This window comes from Octopus bimaculoides, chromosome 5 (genome assembly GCF_046866305.1).
Source record: "Octopus bimaculoides isolate indiv1 chromosome 5, ASM4686630v1, whole genome shotgun sequence".
NCBI classification, from domain to species: Eukaryota; Metazoa; Mollusca; class Cephalopoda; order Octopoda; family Octopodidae; genus Octopus; species Octopus bimaculoides.
This window is the reverse complement of record NC_142932.1, coordinates 5,765,097-5,791,331: the sequence shown is the minus strand read 5'-3', so window position 1 is coordinate 5,791,331 and position 26,235 is coordinate 5,765,097. Positions and strand designations below refer to the sequence as shown.

The 26,235-nt window shown below is 35.2% G+C and overlaps 1 protein-coding gene across 2 annotated transcripts in view; it reads right to left on the bottom strand.

Moving 5' to 3' along the window:
* Positions 1-9,359: 9,359 nt before the first annotated feature.
* The window catches only part of LOC106882546 (rho GDP-dissociation inhibitor 1), a 35,244-nt gene continuing 18,368 nt past the window's right edge, over positions 9,360-26,235 (bottom strand). For both annotated transcript variants that reach the window (XM_014933263.3, XM_014933262.3), the window contains exons 2-5: positions 24,395-24,594; positions 14,935-15,018; positions 13,108-13,248; positions 9,360-10,395 (exon numbers count right to left, since the gene is read on the bottom strand). In XM_014933263.3, coding sequence (XP_014788749.1) covers positions 10,199-10,395; positions 13,108-13,248; positions 14,935-15,018; positions 24,395-24,593 — 621 coding nt within the window. In that variant the 5' untranslated portion in view covers position 24,594 and the 3' untranslated portion in view covers positions 9,360-10,198. The remainder of the gene's footprint in view (positions 10,396-13,107; positions 13,249-14,934; positions 15,019-24,394; positions 24,595-26,235) is intronic.

Below are 26,235 nucleotides of genomic sequence, written 5' to 3'. Positions count from 1 at the left end.
TGCGCATAAAAGCATCCATTACACTCTCAAAGTGGTTGGCATTAGGAAGGGCATCCAGTTGTAGAAAGCCATGCCAAATCAGACTGGAGCCTGGCCCAGCCAAACCACCCAACCCATGCCAGCTTGGACAACAGATGTTAAATGATGATGATGATGATTGTACATTGGTTTGAAGGTCTGAAATTGTCTCAGAACACCACCTTTACCTCTGATTCTGCAACACCATGTGAGATCAAATTATGTCCTATATTCTTTTAGTTATTTTGATCATTGGGCTGCTGCTATTCTTTGACACTACCTTGAAAACATATGTACCAGATTTGAAGATAACACATTCTTTCTCTTACACAGTTGCTCAACCTGCTATAGATAGCAGCTAAATTTCTTCAAATATCTTGTTTTCGAAAAAGTAAGAAGATATTACATAGTATATCTAAAAAGGACCTTTATCAGCATCTTACACAGTATTCTATGTACAGCTTAGGATTGATAACAAGTACAACAAAAAATTTAGTACATAGATTGGTGTCTACCAGAGTGTTGTTCTTTGCTGCTCAATATTCAGTATAGTTCTCAGAGCAATGAAAAGATGGAATGTCTTTGATCCAAACTTGTTTTACATCAGGGCCAAATTGAGATTAAACAACAAAGTTATCAATAGGGCAAATGATAAAAATAGATAGTTTCAATAATTTAGCAACTATACTTGATCAACCTAGCGTCTCAGTTAGTTCCACTTCAAATGCCTTAATTATATTTTTAATTCAAAAACCACCCATATTAATACCCCTCCCATTTATATCATAATTATTGTCACCATCATTGTTTCTATATCTACTTTTTTCATGCTAGCACAGATTAGATGAAACTTACAGCTGTTTCGGCCTAGCGTTGGCATGCCCCATTCTATCTCTATAGCTCCTGTATGCCGGAGTAATTAGCAGATGAAAATGATGTAATGGGGGTACATGCATGATTCGCTAGGCCTCTTCAGAGATTTACAAAATTCAATACAAATATAAAATAAGAATAAAGTAAAAAAAAATAATAAAAAATGAAAATATAAAAATATAAGGCACATAAAAAAGCCTACAAACCGTATATAAAACCATATAAATAGTTATAAACACTCCAATACACATGCCTGTGCCTGTATACATAACCATACGTAGATATATATGGATACAAAAGCATAGATGAGTACATATGTGTGTCCAGATGCACATACACAGATGGCTGTACATGCACACCAAAATAGTCAACAGTCACTGCCACCACATGTGAGGGGGACATACACATATATATCTATCCCCTCACACATATGTACATACATACATATATGTATATATAAATATTCCCATACATACATGATCCCTGGCATGAACGTTATTTGTTGCGTTTTGAAAGCTGTTTATATGTTAAAATTTGTTGGGTGCGTGTGTGTCAGTTCTGTATGTGGTGGATGGGTCTAAGTGGAAGTTATTTCTTGAGGAGTTATTGATACACTAATAGTAATAATAATAATAATAATAATAATAATAACAACAACAACAGCAACAATAATAATAATATGCCAACTTTTTGAACTTTGTGATGAGGTACTCCGTTATTTTTTCCTATGGAGAAGATCAGGTCATTCTAGTAGTGGGTATTAGAAATTCTGCTGCTATTTGGGGAGGGGTAATTTATACTGCTAATTCCTCTCATCTAATTGGACAACTATTGTTTCAAACTATCTAGGCTTAACTACAGTTGGATAGACACCAACTGGTCAAGAGGGTTAGGCACGCATGCATACGTACACATACACACATGCGCGTGTTTTTTATATTTATATCTATATATACACGCGTACATATATGTATATATACGCATATACATACACACATACACATCCCTTCATTTCTGTATATACTTATATAGATGGATTGTATATACCAATACAAAGATTAAATGAGTTATTGATTAGATTATTAAGAAGTCTATATGCAGAAATAAATAAATAAATAAATAACTATCCTTATGTACATATACACGCTTACACGACCACACTATAATACGGGGTAAAGTAACAAGACAAAGCCATAATATATTAAAATATATAGCAAATCATGCATGTCACCCATTACATCATTTTCATCTGCTAATTACTCCGGCGTACAGGAGCTATAGAGATAGAATGGGGCATGCCAACGCTAGGCCGAAACAGCTGTAAGTTTCTGTCCATTCTCCAATAGCTAAATGTCCTTTATATTTGTAACCTTAATTGTTAATATGACATGGTATGTCATAAGTATCTGTATATTGTGGTTTTTGTCAATTTAGTTATAAAATAAACAGATTAATCAACGGAATACATTGTCTGCAAGTCAATGGATACTGCATATTCTCCTCCATTTTCTCATTGCTATATAAATTTAGGGTAAAATAACCCCCTTTTACCTGCACCCACTTATTGCACTTGGTATAACACTAGTGTAACAATAATTGGGTACCCTCCCAGCAGTATATTGGATAGATACTATCCCTTAGTGGGTTGAATCCTCAACCCCTAACTCTCTTGGAATATATATATATATATATTGCACAGTGAAAACGATCCAGAAACCACATGACTGCAAAGCAAACATCTTAACCACACAGCCATGGCTGCAGTTAGTGTTAAAAAAACTAAACAGCTTACAGAATATGGTAAACATGAATTATTCTAGTGTTAGAACAACAGACCCACCGATAATACTACTAATAATAATCCTTTCTACTACAGACACAAGGCCTGAAATTTTTGCGGATGGGTAAGTCAATTAAAGTAAAGATGGATGAAATGCTACTAAGCATTTTACCTGGCGTGCAAACGGTTCTGCCAGCTTGCTGCCTTACTACTACTACTACTAATAATAATAATAAATGGTCTGGGCTATGTAGTGGGAAACATGATCTAAAACTGGTTGAGCAAACATGCAGAGGCTTGTCATGCACAATGTAGAGCTGGCTGGTGATAAGCTAAAACTCATTGGCCACTCGTCTGGTTGTCCCATACTATATCACACATCCTTCTCCCCTTTGTTGTTTTGAAGTTTACTTTTCCATGCTTGTATGGGTCAGATGGAATTCAGTACAGCAGATTTTCTCACCTGCTTCCAAGCAAAGTAATAATATTTCCCTATCATTGGACATGTTTTCACAGAAAATTGGAAATGAATGAAACCACTCATTTACAGCTATTACACGATACCAGGACCAGGAGAAACAAACACACAACATCCAGCAAACTTCCTTCTGTTTTTTTCTCTGCCAAGTCCACTCACAAGGTTTTGGTTAGCCCAGGACTATAAGACACTTGTCCAGCATGCTACACATTGAGATTGAACCCAAAACAATATCGCTAGCAAGCAAGCTTTTTCCTTTCTAAGTGGTACTCAGTACCTGGACATAAGAGGCAAAGATACTGTTATTTTAGTTGGCAGTATTATAACTCTGTTATGAGGGCACATAGCCTAGTGGTTAGGGTATTACACCCATGATCACAAGATTGTGGTTTCAATTCCTGGACCAAGTGGTGCATTGTGTTCTTGAACAAAACACCTTATCTCATGTTGCTCTGTAATCACTTTGATACTTGATATGTGGTATAACATGCACTTATTCAAGCAGTGTTGATTTGATGGAGGGAGTAAAAGTTAATGTACAGCCCATATATTTGGTCACTATAAACAAATTATTTGTGCAGGTTGTTCAGCAAGAAATTGCTGAACTGTCTTTCTTGGACTATGAGAGACTACCATCATATTACTATATGAGTTCCTTTGGTTTGCTTTTCTTGGTGGTGGTGGGGATAGCTGCCATTTCTACATCAGTTTTTAGGGAGACAAGATATACAAATTCAAATATCTGCATGTGACAGTAAAGCAAGTACTTTCCCCATATAACTGGATGGTCTAATACATAAAAATCACACTTCCATGATGAGGAAATAACCTTTTTTCTGTTTTAGATAAAACAGACGAAAGCAAGGTGATGGATATCAGGATAACCAGATGAGAGGTCTGTAGTTTGTAGCCAGCACTATACTGTGCCCCACATGCCTCTACATGGCTACTTGATTACCTAGAAATAGCAACTAAATCTTATCTTCATCAAATCATTACCATTTTGAAAAAGGAAGAACACATTGAATCATGTGATCATGAATATGCTATCCTTGAAAACAAAACAGGACAGTCTAGCCATGGTTGGGATGTCTTTGCACTATCAGGGTTGATCTGGAATTAAACAACATTCTGCTAGACAAGCCAAACAAACCGCTAAGTGGTTGCTCAATCTTCTAGAAATAACAGCACAATGATAAATAGAGAATATAAATGTTAAGAGTCAACTATAGTAGTTCAAATAGAGAGCATGAGTTCAATTTCTGGGTCAATCAACCTCTATACTATGGAGCAAACACGGCTTGTGGTTAAGAAGTTTGCTTCACAACCACATGGATTTGGGTTCAGTCCCACTGTGTTACAGTTTGAATAAGTGTTTTGTTCATATATATATATAGCTTTAATGTTTATCTTTTACTTGTTTCACTCATTAGACTATGGCCATGCTGGGGCACCACCTTGAGGAACTTTTAGTTGAACTAATCAACCCCAATACTTATTTTCTTTTAATGCCTAGCACTTATTCTATCAGTCTCTTTTGCCAAACCACTAAGTTGTGGGGACATAAACACACCAACACTGATTGTCAAATGGAGGACAAACCACCACTTGACAACTGGTGTTGGTGCATTTATGTCCCCATAACTTAGCAGTTTGACAAGAGACTGACAGAATAAGTCCTAGGATCAATTTGTTTGAATAAAACCCTTCAATGTGGTGCCCCAGCATGACTGCAGTCAAATGACTGATACAAGTAAAAAATAAAAGCTATGTAGTGAGCATGAGTGTATGTCTCCTTCTCTTGACAGCTGCATTCAATGTTAACTAAATCACCACTTGCAGAAAGAAGATGTTAATTATTTACAATCTGTGATGAAAATATGCCTAACAACTGAACTGTTTCAGTTACAAGGATTTGGGGAAATATTACTTTGCTAGAAACAAGTGAAGATTGGTGACAGGAAGAACATCCAGCCATGGAAGATCTGTTGCAGGTTTCATGTAAACAAAGCAAGCATGAAAAAAATAGTCATTAAAATGATGTTTGAGTAGAACAAGCAAGAGATATCCCATATATAGTCAACTAAATGAGAATGTTCTAACCTTAACCCCAACCTGGATTAAATAATAGGTTCTTAACATTCTGAATATTATAGATACCTGAATAAGGTAGGGAGTTTCAATGCTTGAACCATTGACTATAACAGACAGGATACAAGACCAAATAAATCAAAGTGTGTATATTATATATATATATATATATATATATATATATATACACACACAGGACATCTTGAAATTAAGGCAACCAAAGTTTTAGGCTTTAATAACTACCAATAAATATGATATGATATGAAAATTATACTTCATTATGAAAGCTTAGTGTATCTTCTTTTTGTTTCAGCCGAAATAAATTCAGATATACAAATTAGATAATGGCTATAGACTGAAATACAATCATAACCCTCTACAAAGGGGGTGAAAGTAATACAGCTATAGCAAAAAAGCTTCAAATTAACTGAGCAAGTCTGGAAAATTGCCAAGAAATTTCAAGAGACTGGTTCCATTGCTGATCGACCTGAATGTGGCTGAAAAAGAAGTGTGCAGACCCCTCAGCTTAACAAAAGTACCAGAGAAAAGATACAGCAAAATCCTTGTCATTCTGTCAGAAAACTGACCGTCACAAAAAAAAAAATAAGTTGAACATTGATGTATCAAGTGCTGAAGGAGGATCTCAAGACCCACCCCTGCAAGATGATCAGCCACCATGAAGTCACACAAGTTTATAAGGCCATGAGACTGGAGAGAAGTTGTCTTATCCTGCATCAGATTGCTGAATGCACACTGCCCAACCTACTGTTCACTGATGAAAATAAATTTGACATCAGACAGCAAACCACTTTTATGACCAACTTTGGAGTATATCTGGCTCCATCAAGGTTAGACTCAAAAATCAAAATCAAAATCTAGTCAATAATGGTTTGGGTGTCTCACATTTTTGTGCCCTTGGGTTTTAAAATGAACACTATGCAATACATGAGCAACATTCTGGAAGCTGAATTGCTTCCATGGGTGAATGAGCACTTTCAAGGTACACCTTGGAGCCATCAAGATTTGGCTTCATCCTACAGCTACATTCAGACACAACACTAGATTCAGAAAAACATATCATTGTTCATAAGCAAGGATGTATGGCCCTCAAGAAGCCCTAATCTCAACCTGTTGGAGTTTTCTGTTCTGTCCATTTTGGAGACGAAGATCTCAAGCATCACTCTGAAGGCAAAACCGTACCAGGAATAGGCTTCGATCTCACAAGAACAGATGCATGTGAAGCATTCACACTTAGACTTAAGGCTGAGATTCAAAATAGAAGTGGTCACATTGAATAAATGTGGTAGGGTCATAATTGTTTCCTTAACTATTGCATTGCAACAATATTTTACTTTGGCAAAATTGAAAACGCTGGTTGCATTAATTTTGAGATACACCATGTTTGTATGTATGTGTATATATATATATATATACATATATATATATAGGACTTCCATTTGTTAAATCTGATCATGCATCTGCACAATTATGGACCTGGGTAAGGTTGAAGAAGGTAAACAGTTTCCCATTCTACCATTGTTTATCTCAGGGAAAGGGCACCAGCCTGGGCTCACACACCTTAACAGTGTTGTCACAGCAATGCCATCAGAAAGAAAAGAGATAACTTAAGGTATTTTCAATTTTGTTAATCCAATGCCCTAAATTGTTATGCATTCTACATTTTTATTAAACTCAGAATGAAAGGCAAAGGTGACTTTAGTAGCACAATTTCAGAATAAAAAGCCAGAGAAAAAAAATAGCAGATGGTATTCTAACTCTAATGACTGTCGATTTACTGCCTTGAATTGTTGTATATTGAAAATTTTTCATCTCAGAAATTCAGGTAAAATTAAAAAATAATGGCCAAATTTTCCTCAAGTTACAATCTGCTGTCTTAAAAGAAGGTTGTGTAGTCCTCAGCATCCTTTGTTCTAACATCCACTTTCCTATGCTTGCATGGATCAGATAGAGTTTATTGAGGCAAATTTTCTATGGTTTAATGCCCTTCCTGTAATCAACCTTCACTTGTTTCAAGCAAGGTAATATTCCCATTTGGCCAGACATGTTTTTACAGTATATGAATGACTACTTGTGTGACTGACATTAATTTACAACTGCTATGTAATGGCAAGATAAGGAGACAGAAATATACATGTGCATGTATGTATATATAATCAACATTTGGTCACTTCACAAAAGAACTCAAAAAAGATTTGGTAGATGGAAACTGAATAAGCATTGTGTGTATACACACACAAACGACAGGCTTTTTTTCAATTTCCATCTACCAAATCTACTCACTGATAGATACCAATTATAATGAACATTCACCTGATTCATTTGACAACAAATGGGTTTACAAAAGAAAAAGATAGCTAACAAGGGAACTGCTACTTGGTCACGAGTTACAAAAATAATTTCAAATCATAACTTACCATCTTAAAAAAAAAAAATTAAAAAAAAAACCACAAATAAGATGGGTGAATGAAACATGGTCAGAACATTGAACATAATCCTTCTTGATTAAACCTAACCTGGAATTAAACAACAATAGTAACATTCACAAGAACAGTGATGTGAAATGAAGTTTGCTTCATAACCACATGCTTTTGAGTACTATTTCAGCATGGCACCTCAAGCATTGTGGTTGGAATTGTTACACAGAAACTGTATGGAAGCCTACAGTATAACTACACCCCACCTTTGTTCATAACTCACAATATTCACCTCTATACCCATCTTTATCCATTTGTTACTACTCTCACTCTGTATCCTCTTAACCTCACCATTTTGTACCTTGAGGGTTTGCTCTAGCACCCCATCACTACCTGTTACCTCTGCTATAGCAAGGCAACTGTGCTTGACCCTCTGTCATACCTTAACTTTTCAACACCTGGCATAAAGTCATCCACCTTCACCTTCCCTCCTAGTAGAACCTCATTAGTATGTGGCACACACACACACACACACACACAAAATCTACTGCACTCTGAAAATGGTTGGTATTAGGAAGAGCAACCAGCTGTAGAGAGACTATGGCAGCATAGAAAGCAGACATTACACACACAGCTCTATAATTTTGAAGTGCTAGTGAGATACAGAAAAGGCCTTAGCATGAAAAATGGACTAATGAGTTGCTAAAGTTACAATTATCCTTTTGGGTTGGTAAAATCCACAAATAGTTTTCTCCAGGTATCTCTAGATCATCTCATATTTTTAACAATTCAGAAAGTAAAAACAAAATATAATCATGAAGCCTTGGGAATCTTGATCAAATTACAATGTTCATAGCAGGGACACCATTAATTTAGGTTTTGCTTTGTTGCATTTACATTTTTCCAGCTTATGCCCCAACTGTCCTGTGTGCTCTGACTAGACATAGCATATAACTATATGTTACAGTGTACCCAGTTGATAAGCTTCACTTTAATCTAAAACAGTAAAAAGAAACAACACAAAGGAAAACAAAACAAAACAAAAAGCACACGGCCTGAAATTTTGTGGGGGTAACATTTGATTATGTTAACCCCAATACTTGATGGTATTTTATTTTATTGATACCAGAAGGCTGGAAGGTAAGACAACAGTGGATTTGAACTCAGAACATGTGCCAGGTAAAAAAATTTTGTTACATATAATAACTGTTTTTAAATAGACAGGTCTCGCATTTGATGAAGTAGCAAACAGTTCATTCTATCATCCCCAGTATTTGACAAGTAATTAATTTGATCAACTCCAGAATAACGAAAGGCAAAGCTGAGTTGATCTTAAGATTTGAACTCAAAATGTTAACAGTCAGAACAAATACTCGATGACATTTTTGACTGATGCTCTACCAATTCCACAAACCTATTACTCTCTAAAACAATAAATAATCAAAACAAAAGAGAAAAGTTTATATAACTAAAGCCAGGTGGTTGACTGATAATTCCATAATATTGGCTGTCTTAATCACTGAATTAAATGGTTTATAATATTTATTTTGAAAGGAATATCATGAACAAATTAATGTAACCAGTGATTGTTACGAAGAAGAGGAATTTATTTCCAGTGATGTAAATATACTTTATAAGCAAGAAAAGAGGTAATTGAAGGCAATCAGCTTAGTAAATACTGAGATTTTTTTTCATAGTTTTCTTTATTTCATCAAAACAAAAGATACAATGCTGACCATCATCACTGCCAAAGTTTAGAGAGAAGAAAAGAGAAAGAGAGAGGGAGACAGGATTCAGCTATTACAATAATATAAATTTTGTTATTGCATGATTAGTAAAATGAGAATCTCTAGAAGGAAATTCACTGGTCTGTCCCAATAATGATTATAAAGGAGCTGTAATTTCATGATCTAACATTATCTGAACAGAAAGAAATGGTTCAAGGTATATTTTTAACAATAATAGAAAGGTGGTGGGGGGAGGGCAATAAAGAAAGGAGGAAGGGAGAAAGAGTGATAGAGAAAAGCTAACATTCAGCATAAATAAATGGACAGCATACCATGATTCAAAAAGCATCTTTTGAATGGCATTTAAGCAAAGAGAAAAAGCACAAAAATATAGCTTTTGAAATTGAAATGAAAATAAAGTGTTTTAAATTTTGTTTTTCTTTGTATATGAAATGACAGAGATTGGTCTGTAAGTGAACAGCAAGGTAGTCCATGTTTGTGGAGGCTACACACTGCCAATTGTTAACCCACAGAAAAGAAAGGAATTCTATATTGAAAGTGGACTTCATTAGAAACAGCAGAGGAAGGGTAGAAAATTGTGCAAATTGTCAATTTTTTTTTCTTCTATCTTCTTTTTCTATCATGCAGCAGAATAAAATTATAAAAAAATATTAAAAAAAAAAATAAAAAATTGAGAAGCTGAAATTACATGATTTTTAGCTGAATCATTCCATTTTTTGATCTTAAAAATTATATAGCATAATGTGAAATGGAAATTAGTGATTTTTGTTAGAGTTTATTTCCATTCTTTCGTGATCTCAAAAGCCCATTCCCATTTGAGATACTCAATACCATCATCATCAACAAATTTACTGCGCACAGTGTAAGTACCACGGCTAATCAATCCAGATGGAGCATCTTCACTAGGCGTCAAATAACTTACGAGATCTTTAGAAGGACCATAGCTCCCCACCATGTGGTTGAAGTTATCAACTGAAATAAATAAGATAAAATATGTAACTATTTGTGAAAATAATACAAAATATATCTTTTCCAAACAATAATCTTCAATTTTTATTAATTTCACTTCTCTAAGGACCTCATTCATTTCTAAATTCTGTTATCCACCCAGCTGCTTCTTAGGCATCCTTCAAACTGTCAGAAGACAACAGACGGCTCAAAATAAAGAAATACCAATTAATCATTGATATTGTAAAACTTTCGATTTTATCTCCTACTGTAAATTTATTTCAAGTAGAAAGATCATAATCTGCTATGATTTCCACAATTAGATGGTGACACTCACCAAGTTTATATAGAAAGGAACAAGTGATTAATGGCAGGGGCATCAACATTTTATCATAGAAATACCTGAGCTCAGTGATGTTATCTGTCTTGTCCAGTGGAAGATTTCAGCTAAGCTGTGAATTCTACCCCGTTGTATGTATGACACCTTGGGAAAATGCCTTGTGAGTAGAACTGTTATACAGAAAGTGTGTGGAAGCCCTTCTCACATGCATGTGTATCATCATCATTGTTTTAACGTCCACTTTTCCGTGCTTGCATGGGTCAGATGATATCTGCTTAGATTTTCAAAAGCAAGATGCTTTTCCTGTCACCAACCCTAATGTTTCCAAGCAAGGTAATATTTCCCTTAGTCCTTTGAACAAGAAAAAACAATGACCAAACGTTTTTTCACAGAAGATTGCAAACAAACAGCAGCAGTTGCATGATGGTGGATTTTGTTTACAATTAGTACAATGTCAAAACATAGAGGCAATGGGCTTCTTTCATTTTCCATCTACCAAATTCACCAACAAGACTTCGACTGGCCTGGGTCTATAAAAGACACTCGAATAAGTTGCCATGGAGGGGGAATGAACCTAAAACCACATGGTTGTGAAGCAAACTTCTTAACCACATAGCCATGCCAAGGTGCATGTGTCAGTGTTTACATTCTTGTCTTCACATAAAAACCATTCAGCAAATTGATGACATAGGCTTAAATTTCATGTTACCAATGTACTATAGCTCAGAAATTTTGAAGAGTAGGGCAATAAAAAGAAAATCCTTTACTTCAAGGCAAGGGAAGGGTGAGTAACAGGAAGAACATCTAGCTATAAAACAATATTTCAGCAATAAGCTTGTCTAACCCATATTAGCAGGGAAAAATGAATGCAAATAACCGAACAAATTCACTGCAAGATAATGCAATAATGATATAAATAAACTTGCTGACTGAAGCATGTCTTAATAGCTATTTTACATGTAAGATTCTGGGATACTTTGTGAGTTAGGTTTTATGCCAGGAAAATGACCACAGAGGAAACAAGAAACAAAATCTTTAATATAGCTCATTCAGTCAAAAATGCCTGCTTTAAATACAGGAACCACTTAAGATTATCTGAAGTAAAAAGCTAACAAGAACTTGACCAAACAATATTCAATAACAAAATGGAACACTATGTTTATCATTTTAATGTCCACCTTTTCATGCTTTTGTGGGTCACATGAAACCCATTGAATCCTTTTACTGTAGATGTTAATCCACTCAGTTTCATTATCCATAACTATGGAAAGTGGTTTTATATATCAACCTATCTTTTGCTGAGGAATGTAGTGTTTGAAACTAGTGTTGGAATATTTGAAGTTTGAGGCAACATGATACGTAGAAAACACAAATTCTAATTTTTGGTAGATATTTAACCAGGCTCCAATCTGGTTTGGCAGAGTTTCTACAGCTAGATGCCCTTCCTAACGCCAACCACTCCGAGAGTGTAGTGGGTGCTTTTACGTGCCACCAGCACGAAGGCCAGTCAGGCGGTACTGGCAACGGCCACACTCAAAATGGTGTATTTTACATGCCACCTGCACGAGAGCCAGTCCAGCGGCACTGGCAACGATCTCGCTCGAATGACTTTTCACATGCCACCAGCACAAGTGCCAGGAAGGCGACGCTGGTAACGATCACGCTCGAACGGTGGTGCCATCACGATTTCGCTTTTGCTTGCCCCAACAGGTCTTCGCAAGCCGAGTTTAGTGTCCAATGAAGGAGATGTTGGCATGGGGGCCAGTCGTCAAATTTAGTTCTATTTCACTTTCGCTTGCCCCAACAGGTCCTCGCAAGTGGAGTTTAGTGTCCAATGAAGGAAAGGTACGTATAAGTGGGCTGGCTACATCCCTGGCAGAGGCCTTGGATTTTGGTCTCACTTGGCTTGCCGGGTCTTCTCACGCACAGCATATTTCCAAAGGTCTCGGTCAGAAGTCAGATTGGAGATTGGTGTAGCCATCTGGTTCAACAGTCCTTTGTCAAATCGTCCAACCCATGCTAGCTTGGAAAGCGGACGTTAAACGATGATGATGATTTAACATCATTAGTGAAATAACCATGAAATTTAATTTCACAGTTAAAGGATTAAAGGTTCTGAGATTGTAAATTTTACTTGTAAGAGAGAGGGACTTGTGTTCTGGTCAATTTCAACAAATTTTTGCAATCAACAAATCTATAACCGTTTTGAGGAAGCTGAGATATCTATGTCTATCACTGAAATACATAATCTTTTCTCATCTAGAGAAAAAAAGTAGTTTTGTCCAATACAATATAGATTTAGCACCCAGTGTTAGTAGGTTGCTAAACATTAAAAATGAAAATGTAGAAAAACCAGCTAGAACTATAAAAGGAAAATTACAATAAATCATACATACCTCTGATACCTTTACGATAGACAGTTTGGTAATAATTCAAACCACAGACAATGTCTCGTTGAACATAAAAATCAATCTGCATTCGATATTTGCAACCTTCTTTTATAACAAATGCATTTTTACAGAGTTTGCTCAGATCACCTGAAAAAATATAGAGAACAACATAAAACTAAATTACAGAAACCTATGCAATCACCAACTAATAGTGCATGCTTTTAACAGCTAATTGCTATTTTTAGTGTCAATTAGATATGTAGACATGGAAAGAATTGAGCTTTGTCAAACAAAGTAATAGTAATGCAAAATTTGCACCAATGGATAACCTACTCATCAAATTAACATGTAAATTGGCTGAGTATTCCACAGACATGTACTCTTAATATGATTATATGGTGGAATCAATGCAACACAAATTGGACTCTTGAGCTATAAGTACAACCCATGTAACAAGTTTCTCAAAAAGGTTACATTTGGCTAAATTCATTCAGAAGGCTTGGGTCAATCTGAGATTATGGTAATTGCACTTGCAACAGTGAGATTGAATTTTGGGTTGAATCATGATTGCAATGTGAACTTCTTAACTGTGTAAATATGTCTGCATCCACTAATAATGAAGTACACATCACACACACACAGTGAACTGGCAGAGCTGTTAAGAGTGAATGCCTAGTTCTTTGCAAACTGTTACCATTTGCCTTTCATCCTTCTGAAGTTCATAAAATATACCACAGGAAATACAGTTCTATATTTAAGAGATGAGGAATTATGTACATTATTTACAATTGACAGATATTTGTCCTCATCTTGTTTATTGTTTATTGTTAACACAACATTTCGGTTGACATACCCTCCAGCCTTCATCAGGTGTCTTGGGGAAATTTCGAACTTGGGTTCTCATTCCTAAGGTATTTCTTTATGTTGTTGTTATTATTATCATTATTCAGGTCACTACTTAGAATCGAACTCAGAATCTTGGGGTTAGTAGCCAAATTCTCAAAGTATTCAACACCACTAAAACCAACACTATGGCTGGGCTGCGATATGTTGATGACACCTTCATACTCTGGCCCCACCACTGCCTATGTATGTGTGCAAATGCAATAAACGCTGTTAACCCATTTAAAGGAAAACGAAAAAATGTGTTATGTATTTTAAATAGATCTAAGCTAACAGTCAGTGTTTTTAACTCAATGTAAAACAGCAGTTGGTGTATCCTGTGTAGTGTAATACTAAATCCCAAAGGAAATAAATTTAAAAAAAAAAAAATTTATAAAGAAAATTTATAAATTAAAAAAAAAAAAGAAAATTTATAAAGTGTGAATGAGACAAACAGTGATGGTAAGTGAAAGATCTATATTTCAGTCTACAAGTTCAACAAACTGTTGTTTGGTTGATTGACAAAAAAATAGTTCCAAAATGTGCTCAAATTTGTAACTTCCTTAGCTACCAAATATGAGACAGTGTGGATCTCAAAATTCCTCAGTATATGGGCACTATTTAAATTACTATTACAAAAAAAAAAAAAAACATATGGTATTGCTTATGGGAAATGCCCAAGAGAAAGTGCAATAATTTTTAATTTTCCCTTCAATTAAAATAAAATTTGATTGAAAAAAAAAATTACTTCTAAGAGAGTCTGACATCATCCCATGCTTTAGTGCCGGATGTTTACACTCCAGCCTAAATGTAGCATGCAAAGATGAGGAGGAGAAAGAAATGGAAAAGAAAAAAAATTAGAAAATTCATATAAAATTGTTATATATATATATATATATATATATATATATATATATATAAGACAACTGTCAAATTATCCTGAAACTTTACCTATGAGTGAAATAACTACATCTGGTCTTGAATCTACTTTTAATATCAGTTTTTGCAGAATTACTTTGTTTGGATTATCAGGATCTGAAAATAAATAAATAAATAAATACAATAAAAAACTGTTTTGATGAAGGGTTGGCAGCAAGAAGTTAACAGGAAAGGGTTGGCTACTGGTTGTTAAAATCTTGTCTCACTTACCTCCCAAATAAGCTACATTAACAGAGAAAAAAACCCAGACATTAAGTGAAATAAATGATCTTATGACAGATCAAAGACATGATTAGTTTCCATCCATAAATCAGTAAACAAAACCGCCTCTAAAAGAGAACTGGTTTTGAAAATATCCAGGTCAATTTTTCTTTTTATCTCTCATGAATTGCTACATGTTAACATTTCTTTGAATTGTTTATGACAGGTTTTATATTTAAGACAGTAGCCATCCTTAGAGAAGTGGGAAAGTCAACTCCCCTCCTCCCCAAACATTTTAAATACTAAATGTTTGTATAAAACATTTGCTGTATCTAGTAGACATGGAGGAGCAGGAAATGGTGAAAGACAATCAACTCAGCCTTTATATCTTTAACCACCATAGTGTTCGGACCAGCCAAAACCAGTTGAAAATAATTCACCTTTATTTACAGCCAAATCTGACTGTATCTGATTCCTCTACAAAATTGCTAAAAATAAAAAAATCACGTCATTGAATTCTTGTAGCCTTGAGAATGCGAGATAAAGCCTTTCCTGCTTTTATTCAAATAAAAATACTGTGAAATTTTGGAGACTTCTTGGTTTTTCCAACATTTGAAGAGAAGTGTATATCTTAGTTTTAACGATATGGTGTCAGCAAGTAGCGATTAGTACTTTAAAGGTTTTACTCTTGATGTACAAAATATAAACACAAACAGTGATTTGTCTTTGGACGAATCTGATATTGATATTTATGAATCTTCATTGGGTGAGGAAGATTTTGATAATGAAAGTGATGAAAATGATATCATAAACATTACGCCAACATGGTTGAAGATACATCAACCACAATTCCCGAGTTCACAGAAAAGACTAGTCGACAACTCAGTTTACCCCCTTATGCTCAACCACTGGACTCTTCGTTTTTACGGAAAAGCACTTTTTGAAACTGTTGGCGGACCTGGTTTACAGTCACCCCATCCCCTAAACTGACCTTTCCAATTTTTTTTTCGCTGTAGGATTCCTATGTTTTAGATGACAGAGATTCCGAATATGTAAAAAACCACGTTTTCAAAATTTTTAATACCCCTCCGCCACATTTTTAATTTTAAACTTTTTTTCAATCTACATGGAAAAATATGGATATTAAGAATATAGGGGGCGAAAAAGCAAAAGACAAATTTTAATTTAAAATTTTTAATGAAAAACTCCAAAATTGATCCATATCCTATCTCGTTGTCTAAAAATGAAAATGAACAGTTGTTTTGTCCGTTTCTGCATGTGCACATTTATAGTGAAACAGCAAAAGTACTACAGCATGTGAAGCTCTCACCACGAAACTCGATATTCTAAAAATAACAGCTAAATGTCTGGAGAATTTTTGCACTTGTGTGTGCACATGCAACAATTTCTATCGCTGTTATTTTTAGCATATCCAGTTTTGTGGTGAGAGCTTCACATACCGTGGTCTTTTGCTATTTCTCTAGAAATGTATGCATGCAGAAACGGACAACACAGCCGTTCATTTTCACTTTTAGACAGCGGGATGTGATGTGGATCGATTTTGGAGTTTTTCATAAAAAATTTGAAATTAAATTTTGTTCTCCACCCCATATTCTTAATTGCTGTATTTTTCCATGTAGATAAAAAAAAAAAAAAAAATAAATAAAATTTTGAAAAAAGTTAATTAAAAATTGGGAGGGAATTAAAAATTTTGAAAACGTGGTTTCTCGCTTATTCGGAATCTCCCTCATTGAAAATCATCGAAAAGGTCAGTTGGGGTGGGGGTGGGGGGTGACTGTATGCCAGGTCCGCTCAAATAAATATGCTCAATGCATAATTTCTATTCATAGAAGACCCAATCCACTTATGGCAGCCAACTGATATTGCAGAAATGTGAGCTCTTTTTTTACTATAAACATTAGGTTTGGTATCAAGCAGCTTACTCAACTGTGGAACTACTGGAGTCCTGACATAAAGTATGGCAATCCATATACCTGCCACATTATATCTAACTATAGTTAATTCATATACTGTTTATGCAAAAAGCCACCACCAAAGGACTATGACCATTTGAAATTTTGGGCTGACATCACATCTCAGTTACACGAAGGCTTTTCTTCCAGAAAGCACAGAACTGAGAGAAAAGCAAAATCAACAGAGGTGAATGTCAAAGAAAATATTGACTTCCATAAAGTGGGAAAAATAAATGGAAGGAAAAAAAAGTTTGCAGACTGTGTTTGCTGCAAAGAAGAAAATTTGCGAAAGACTATCAGGCCGAGACCTCACATGTATTTGTTTTGCAAAGTGCCTTTGTGTAAAGGGCTTTAGACAGTTTCACAATAGAAATATAGCACAACTATATTTTGCTGTTTTTAGTAATACTGTCATATATTCCCTTCATTTTATTACAAATAATATGTGAAAGTGAGAAAAACACATTTATTTTCAGTATGTTACACACCTGTATTCATCTTTGTCTCACCCTTAAATGAGCATTTTCTTTTTTAAGGGGCATTCTGCTATGTAAATGTATTCACTTAATTGTATAAGAGTACAAAGCCAATGCTATATTAACTAGTAAAAGAGTTTTGTACTTTCCAATGAAAATATTTGAATGAAAGATAGAGAAAGAATAAAATCTTGTATCGATTATACCTGTATTTTAATTCAAATTCATGTAATTCATCTTGAAAAATGACAAAATTGTTGGCAATTGACATCTGGGATAATTTTAGTAACAAATCAAACATGTTAGAAGCATTAAGAATTTCAAATTTTAGTGTTTATACATAAAGTTATTGCTTTTACACCTGTTAATTAAATTTACCTGCCCATAAAAGTAACATTTAATCAGAAAGATCTGCTAAAATTACATTACTATAAACCACTGGTTTATAGCTATGTAACTGACAAAATTGCAAATCTGTATGTAAAAAAATTAGCAAAGTTACAAGCAAATATCGTGGACATCCCTCTTGAACCTGAATAATTCCATATAATGTGAACAAATGAGCATTACATTTGACAGATTAATCTGAACACTAAAGGGTTAAACATTGAATATTTGTAAACTGATAGCTCTCATCCAAAGTGGTGATGTTTGCCTACAACCAATGGCATTTCCTTGGCCAATGAGATAGGGAGTGCTTTAAAACTGAAGTTTAATGAAATATAGGAATTGATGGAATGAGAAAGAATTCCAGAGGGTTGAAATTCTTGGAATCTACAGAGTTCAGCAGAAAAAATACAATTTATGCAAGAAATCAGTTTAAAAGTGAAGAGGGATGAAAAGCAGCTACACCTTTAGGATGGTGATGATGAAGAGGGTGGAAAATCAAGGTTAGACTGAGAGATTTTATTGACTATATGGGAGGATTTCTTTTGAATGAGGTCCAAAATGACCACAGCCAATGGAAAAAGATTGAGAAAGAAAGAGGAAAGAAAACAATAGGGAAGAAGACAAAAAGAGGAAGGAGACAGAAGGGGAAGAAAGAGAAAGAGAATGAAAGACACAAGACTTAGAAACAGGAAGTTTTGCAAATACTTCCAAACAGAATAGAAGTTATACTTTTCATAGACACTTCTTCAATTCAAGTACCCAGAGCAGTGATTCTTAACTTTGGTGGTAGAGCGTGCTCCAGCCTGGAGGTGTTATGGGCTCACAAGGTGGTGTTGAATGTTTAGAGAGGTTGTGATTATTTTTTTGAGATAAAAATATTTAAACTGGATACAATGCTTATATATTAAACATATATATCAAAAAAATCTTTGTTGGGATAAAAATAATCAGTAAGTCACTGAGTTATCAGTGAGCAGAAAAGTGACCGACAATGTGTCAATGTCCAAAATATTTTCTTAATAAGTTATCTTTGTTAATAATTTCCATAAAAATTTAGCATGGGAGCACTAATCTATGCAAATAGCTAAAAGAAGGCATGCTAGATAGGATAAAACAATAAAAACAGGACAAAAACTACACAAAATTAACCTCTTGATTAAAATTCAAAATTTTTACTATATAGTGCAGACATGGGCGAATTGTCAGAAAGTGAACTCCATGCGATATGACTTATCATCAGGCAGGCTACATGACTAAGAAATTCAAAGTAACTTTTAAAGATCTAGAAAATACAAACTAATGCTTGGGAAACCTGAAGAAACATGTTAGTCATAAACAACCAAGGAAGAGATACCCTTGTTGGTTGACATGTGCAGACACACACACACACACACACACGTGATTAAAAATTCCTTTTAGTATTTAAATGCTAACATTTTCATTTTGTTCTAATTTAGTTTATATATATATTTAATACTATTTTTGCTACTATGTTGCAAATATGTTTTGAGATTACACACACATCATTCATATATTTTAGAAAAATGTCATAATTGAAAGATGGGAAAATATTGATTACCTAAAAATGCTAGCCCCCACCCACACACAGTGTACCATTTTGTGTGTGTATGTGTGTGTGTGTGTGTGTGTGTGTGTGTGTGTGTATTAGACTGCAGCTTTGAAGGGTTTAGTTAAATCAACCCCAGTACTTTGTTATTTTAAGTCTGGTACTTATTCTATGAATTACTTTTTGACAAACTGCAAAGTTACAGGGATGTGCACAATCCAACACTGGTTGTCAAGCAGTGGTGAGGGACAAACACACACACATGTATATGTATGTGTGTGTGTGTATGAGCGTTTATATGTTCTTGAGCAAGATGCTTCATTCTAAGATTTAATAATTATGTGCTCAAGTGTAGATGGTGGTGGATTTCTGGGACTGACTATGAGAGTTCAGTGGTTTGATCAACTGAATTACCTGCTCCTGAATTAACACGTGATAAATTCTTAGGCAGAATCAGCATGACAAGGCTGTACCTTTTCATACTTTTATACAGCTTTCATCTACCCAATTCCATTTACAAAGATATGGGTTGATTCAAAGCTATAAAAATGGCATTTGCTCAAGATGCCAGTCAGAAGGATCAAACCCAGGATCTCATACTTGTTAATATCTTTTTAACCATTTAAGCTAAAAAATAGATATACATATGCTAAAGGAGATTTTAATTATCCTGTAATATCAACCTGGGGCTAAACATAACCTTCATCATCATCATTGTTTAAATGTATAACTTTACATGCTTGCATGGATCAGAGATTATTGAAACGAATTTTCTACAGCCACATGTTCTTCCTGCCACCAACCCTCACCTGTTTCTGAACAAAGTAATATTTCCCCATGCCCAGACATATTTTCACAGAATATTGGAAATGAATGACACTGCTTGTAGGACAGTGATACTTATTTACAACATCAAGATAAAGAGACACACATTATATATATATATACACTAACTGGCCCTGTGCCATCAAAAATGATGGCTAATTGTAGTATTTTATATATAAATATGAATGATAAATTAAGTTAATACACTTGTCAATGTTCACATACATTCAGACTTCCCTTGTACACATACACACATATAATCAGAGTTGAAACATTTTGATTTTTCTTTTCAGCATTAAATGTTCACCATCCCACCAGTTTGCCATAACCCCTTACTTCCTTATTCATCTATCACCCCTTTCTTTCTCATTCATATGTTGTGACAGAGAAAAACACAAGAGTATTATTATAGTAGATGAGCTACTTTCAGTTTCAATTTCCCAAATCCACTCAAGGCTTTTCGTTGACCCAAGGCTATGATAGAAGGCACTTGTCCAGTGGGACAGAACCCAAAACTATGTGGTTGGGAAGCAAACCTTTCAATCAGTGTCACTCCACCTATAGCCGCACAGCCAAAAATTCAAAGAACTAACAAAGATAAAAAGTAACAAACAACTGTATCTGATATTGGTTTTAAATTTTGGCACAAGGCTAGCAATTTCAGAGGAAAAGGTAAATCAATTACATTGACCCCAGTGCTCAACAGGTCCTTACTATATCAACCCTGAAAGACTGAAAGGCAAAGCCAACCTCTGCAGAATTTCAACATACAATGTAAAAGCAGACAAAATACTTCCAAGCGTTCTGCCTGGTGCACTAACTATCCTGGCAGCTTGCTGCCTTACAACTGTATCTAATATCAATTACAAAATACTATAGAGTAATTATTAATAGCATCAACAATAGCAATATCATAACCTTTACAACGTCAAAATACCTACACTTAAAAGCAATAAAATGCCTTCAAACATTTGTGCAAAAATCAGCTTCACAAAAACGAAAAGTGTGTATCTTTTATCTTTCATTTGTTCCAGTCATTAGACTGCAATCATGCTAAGGCACCGGCTTGAAGAATCTTCTTAGCTGAATGACTCTCAAGCCCAGTATTTTCTTTTCTTTAAAATCCTGATATTTACTCTATAGGTCACTTTAGACAAACTGCAAAGTTACAGGGATGTAAACACACCAACACCAGTTGTCAGATGGTGGTGGGAGACTAAGACATTTTTTATATATATATATATATGTGTGTGTGTGTGTGTGTATGTGTGTACATATGTGTATGTTTGTGTGTGTATATATACCGGGTGCGATGGGTAAATTGTTGCCATTTTATACTTTAAAGTTTGCGCATGCACATTGCTTGTCTCAGTTGGGCACTGTCTGTGAGAAAAACAGCACCATGACAATTCAGTCTGCCAGAAATTTGGAAACGACATGCCACAGTGCTTGGCATTCACACCAGAAGCTCCAATATAAACATTTCAGAGTGTTTGGGCGTCAATTTGAGGACATGTACTGAGAGCGATAAAAATCAAACATCCAGTCAACATCATAATGTTTGGACTGATCACTAGTGATGGTGACATCATGCTTTCATACAAGGCCTCAGACTCAGCATGGGAGGCCTACATCAAGTGCCTGGAGGAGGTTGTGCTGCCCTGGGTCAAGACAGTGACTGCTAGAAGACTGTCTGGCAACAGACTCTACACCATGTCACACAGGCAGGAGAACCCAGTCATGGCTGTCAGACAATTTCTGAGATCACATCACCCCTAACTCCCAACACTGCAACCCCCTTTATTATGTGTGTGGTGCAGTTGAGCGTGAGACCAACAAAACTCCTTGTAACACCAAAGATGAACTGAAGGCAAAGATTACGGCAGCATTAACCAACTTAAACAAGGAGACCATCCAGAAGAGTTGCAGGAGATTCCAAAGTTGTCTGGAAGTCTTAGTTAAACCAATGGCGATTTTATTGAATAAATTTACTCTTTAGTATTTCAAGATATTTTTATGTAATTTTGAGATGTCAATGTTATTTTCAGTTTTGCATAATTTAGACGACAGTCTATTCACTGCACCCTACACACATACAATGGGCTTCTTTCAGTTTCCATCTACCAGATATACTCACAAGGCTTTGGTCAGCCTGAGGATGTAGTAGAATCATATGCCAAAAGTGCCATGCAGTGGGATGAAACCCAAAACCATGTGGTTGGGAAGCAAGCTTTTTATCACACAGCTATGCCTATACTTTTTTCTTCCTTGTTACTTGGGATCTACCTTCAAAGCTGCTAGTTTTGATCCTATTTTCAGAAACTGGATTGCTTCAGTATACAACAGTATCTGTTTTATGGTTAGATAAACTGCCACCTATGGGAACCTTTTTGAATCATGCATTCAATGTGGACTGGCTTGGGATAAAACAACAGCTAGAATAAAGTTTAAAAGTATCAGTAAATCGTTACATTGTACCACAATCAACAGAACAGCTTAAAGATCTCTAGTTTGGTTCAGAAAAGATGCATAATTCTGTGTTGTATCAATGGTCAGCAGACTGCTATTTAATTTTTAGATAGTACAGTCTGTTTAAGTACAAACAACACATCTCTCAGGAACAACTCACTATTATAATACAGGGTGCGGCAGAAATACCGCCCACATTTGAAAAGGTTGGCAAAAGGAGAAAGAAACAACATTTATGAAAAATTAATTTTACTGTTGTTTAAACAAAGGGTTACAGTTTTTGTTCATTAGCTAAATGAAAATATTATTGGCACTTGCATAAGTTCATTAGCAACACATAGGTGAAAGTTTAAAATACGGGAAGTATTTCTGCCGCACCCTGTATTAATGAGCATCTAAGGTGTTGAATTGGCAGAATTGTTACCATAAAACAGATACTGCTGTATATTGAAGCAATCCAGTTTCTGAAAATAGGATAAAAACTAGCAGCCTTGAAGGTAGATCCCAAGTAACAAGGAAGAAAAAAGTATAGGCGTGGCTGTGTGGTAAGAAGCTTGCTTCCCAACCACATGGTTCTGGGTTTCGTCCCACTGCATGGCACATACTGGGCAAAATGCTTTGTGGGATTTCATTTGCCTTTATGTTCTCAGTTCAAAATTCACTGAGACTGACTTTGCCTTTCATCCTTTTAGAGGTTGATAAAATGAGTACCAGTTGAATATTGGAGCCAATGTAATTAACTTGCCCCCCCCCCCCAACTTGCTGGCCTTGTGCCAAAATCTGAAGTCAATGTTAATGAGCAATATTTTTGAGTCTAGGTGAACACTCACAGAGAAGATGACATCTGATGTAAGGCATTCCAGCAGAGTTGTAACCATGCGACTTGTATGCTGGACTAGTTAAACTGTCCAACCCATGCCAGCATGGAAAACGGACATTAAATGATGAGGATTGACTTACTATTTTGAGTGGTCACAAGTAGCCTCTCTCATTGGCTTAAATTAGTATTTATTAGCTTGAAGTGCTACTCCTATGAATATAGCTTAGAGAAGAATGGGATGACCTACCAAAAACACAAATTCTTTCATCAATGATACTTTCATGATCGAATGGGTTATGATGACTCACCAATATTTATGTAGATAATGCATGTACATAGATATTATACACTGATGTTTCCGTCTTTTGAAAAAGATACAAGCAATAAAACTTGGTCATGAATAGATAGTCTGCATTTACAAATTGAATCACAAGATATTGATTAGCCTGTAACTACAACAAAAGACGCACTCAAGTGCCAATCAGTGGGACTGAAACTGAAACCGTGTGGGTGTAAAGCAAAATTCTTAACCACATATCATGCCTGCACCAATGTAAAAGTTACAAAACCAAATCTTTAAGGAATTTAGTTGAACACAACAGATCCGTCAACTTGGTGCTCTATCCCAGGGCAGTAATGAAATTGCTTCTACCCTTACTTAGAAAGGGTGACTTCATTTATAAAACACAACCATTTACAAAGTGAATGGTATTACAAAGAAAGAGCTAAATAATTAAGCCAGATTACTTACAGAGTATGATGTTGGTACTACCAGCAGCACTACCAAGCAATTTCTGCTTATACCTTACTAAACTGTCATCATCCTCATCTGCTTTTAGAATCTCATTAATTGTCTTTTCTGCAGGAGGTTGGTAATTCAAAGCTGGTTCATCATCTTCCTCTTCCTTTTCTCCCTCCTTTGGTACACAAGACTCTTCAGTTTCAGCCATCCTGAACAAAATAATGAAATACAATAAGTAAATGGTTTAGAGGGAGAAAAATGGTCTTGGTCAGTGGAAATAAATTTATTAGGTTTCCAAAATTAATGAAATTTCAAAGCATCTGGTGAATGGCAGGACAACAATATGTAACCTATCATTATCATTATTATTAAGGTGGCAAACTGGCAGAATTGTTAGCACACCAAGTGAAATGCTCAGCGGCATTTTGTCTGTCTTTACGTTTTGAGAGCAAATGCTGCCAAGGTTGGCTTTGCTTTTCATCTTTTCGGGGTCGATAAAATAAGTACCAGTTGAGTATTGGGGTCGATGTAATTGGCTATCCCCTCCCACAAAGTTTCAGGCCTTGTGCCTATAGAAGAAAGGTGCTTGTAATTAGATTTAACCCTTTAGTTACTATATTAATGTGAAAATGCACTGCCTTGGTTTTAATTTTGAAAATGAAGTATTTATTAAGACAACTGACACTATTAAGCTGGTATTTGGAATATAAATTAGCATGAAATTTTGATGGAAGATTTTAATTTAAATTACTTTAAATCAGGGAGCTTGCATCATATAACTGGGTGGTTTCAGGCAGATTGGTTTCAAAAGGGTTAACAAATTAGAGAACCCTACTTTTAATGTTAGAGAGAATCTATTTTCAACAATACTGTTTAATAGGATAGGATAATGAAATAAGATTTAGTGGAGATGATGCTTATAGCACTAAGAGGATGGTAGCTGGATAAGAGTTTAACAAGCTGACAAAACTGACACCATTTCAGATTATAGCTGTTAATACAAACAAGTTCATCTGACAGAACAATACATTCACCATCTTCTAAATATCAGTCAGCTTATATAATCATATGGAGAAAGTATTGCCAATTGTCACATGCAAGCAAATATGACTTGGTAACTTGTACCATACACAAGTTGAGAGCTGACAAAGACCTTCTTAGACTTTTACCCACAACCCAGTGGACCATCCAGAATGTGAGAGATAGGAGCAGAGAATGCTGAATTAGCATCATATGAAATGAAGTGTCTTGCTCAGGGACACAATGTACCCCCACTTCACCTAGTTCAGGAATTGAACTCATGACTGAACATTCTGACTACCAAGCTATACACTTTCACATGGAGAAAAGGAATATATAAATATGTTTGATCATCATCATTATTATTATTTTATGTCCAAGTTGTATGTATGTATTTGTATATTTTAAACAGGTCTCTTTCTAAAGCAACTCTTGTCTTTTTTCTCTCCTTTGATTCAAATTCTGCCATTTCTAGAGATATGGCTTGCATTTTCAAGAGTAAACTAGTGTGATATAAACAGGCAACAAATATTAGAGTTTGTAAGAATAAAATATACTATTATATATCAAAATGAAGTAGGGTTTATCCAAACTTGGAAAGAGAACTTCTAACACATATCCCAATAACGTCACCCACTCATCATATCAAGTCACTACTAGTTACTTTTGAAGTCTTTGAATAGCCAGATGTCAGTTATCTGGAAAGAAACATTGCAGTTATTAATAAGAGCAGTTAGTAATTAATGCATGCAAGATTTCACAGCTCTGGCATCACTCCTTCAGAGTCAGCTCATGAATTGAATTTGTCAGCCAATTCTCGTAGTTTTTTT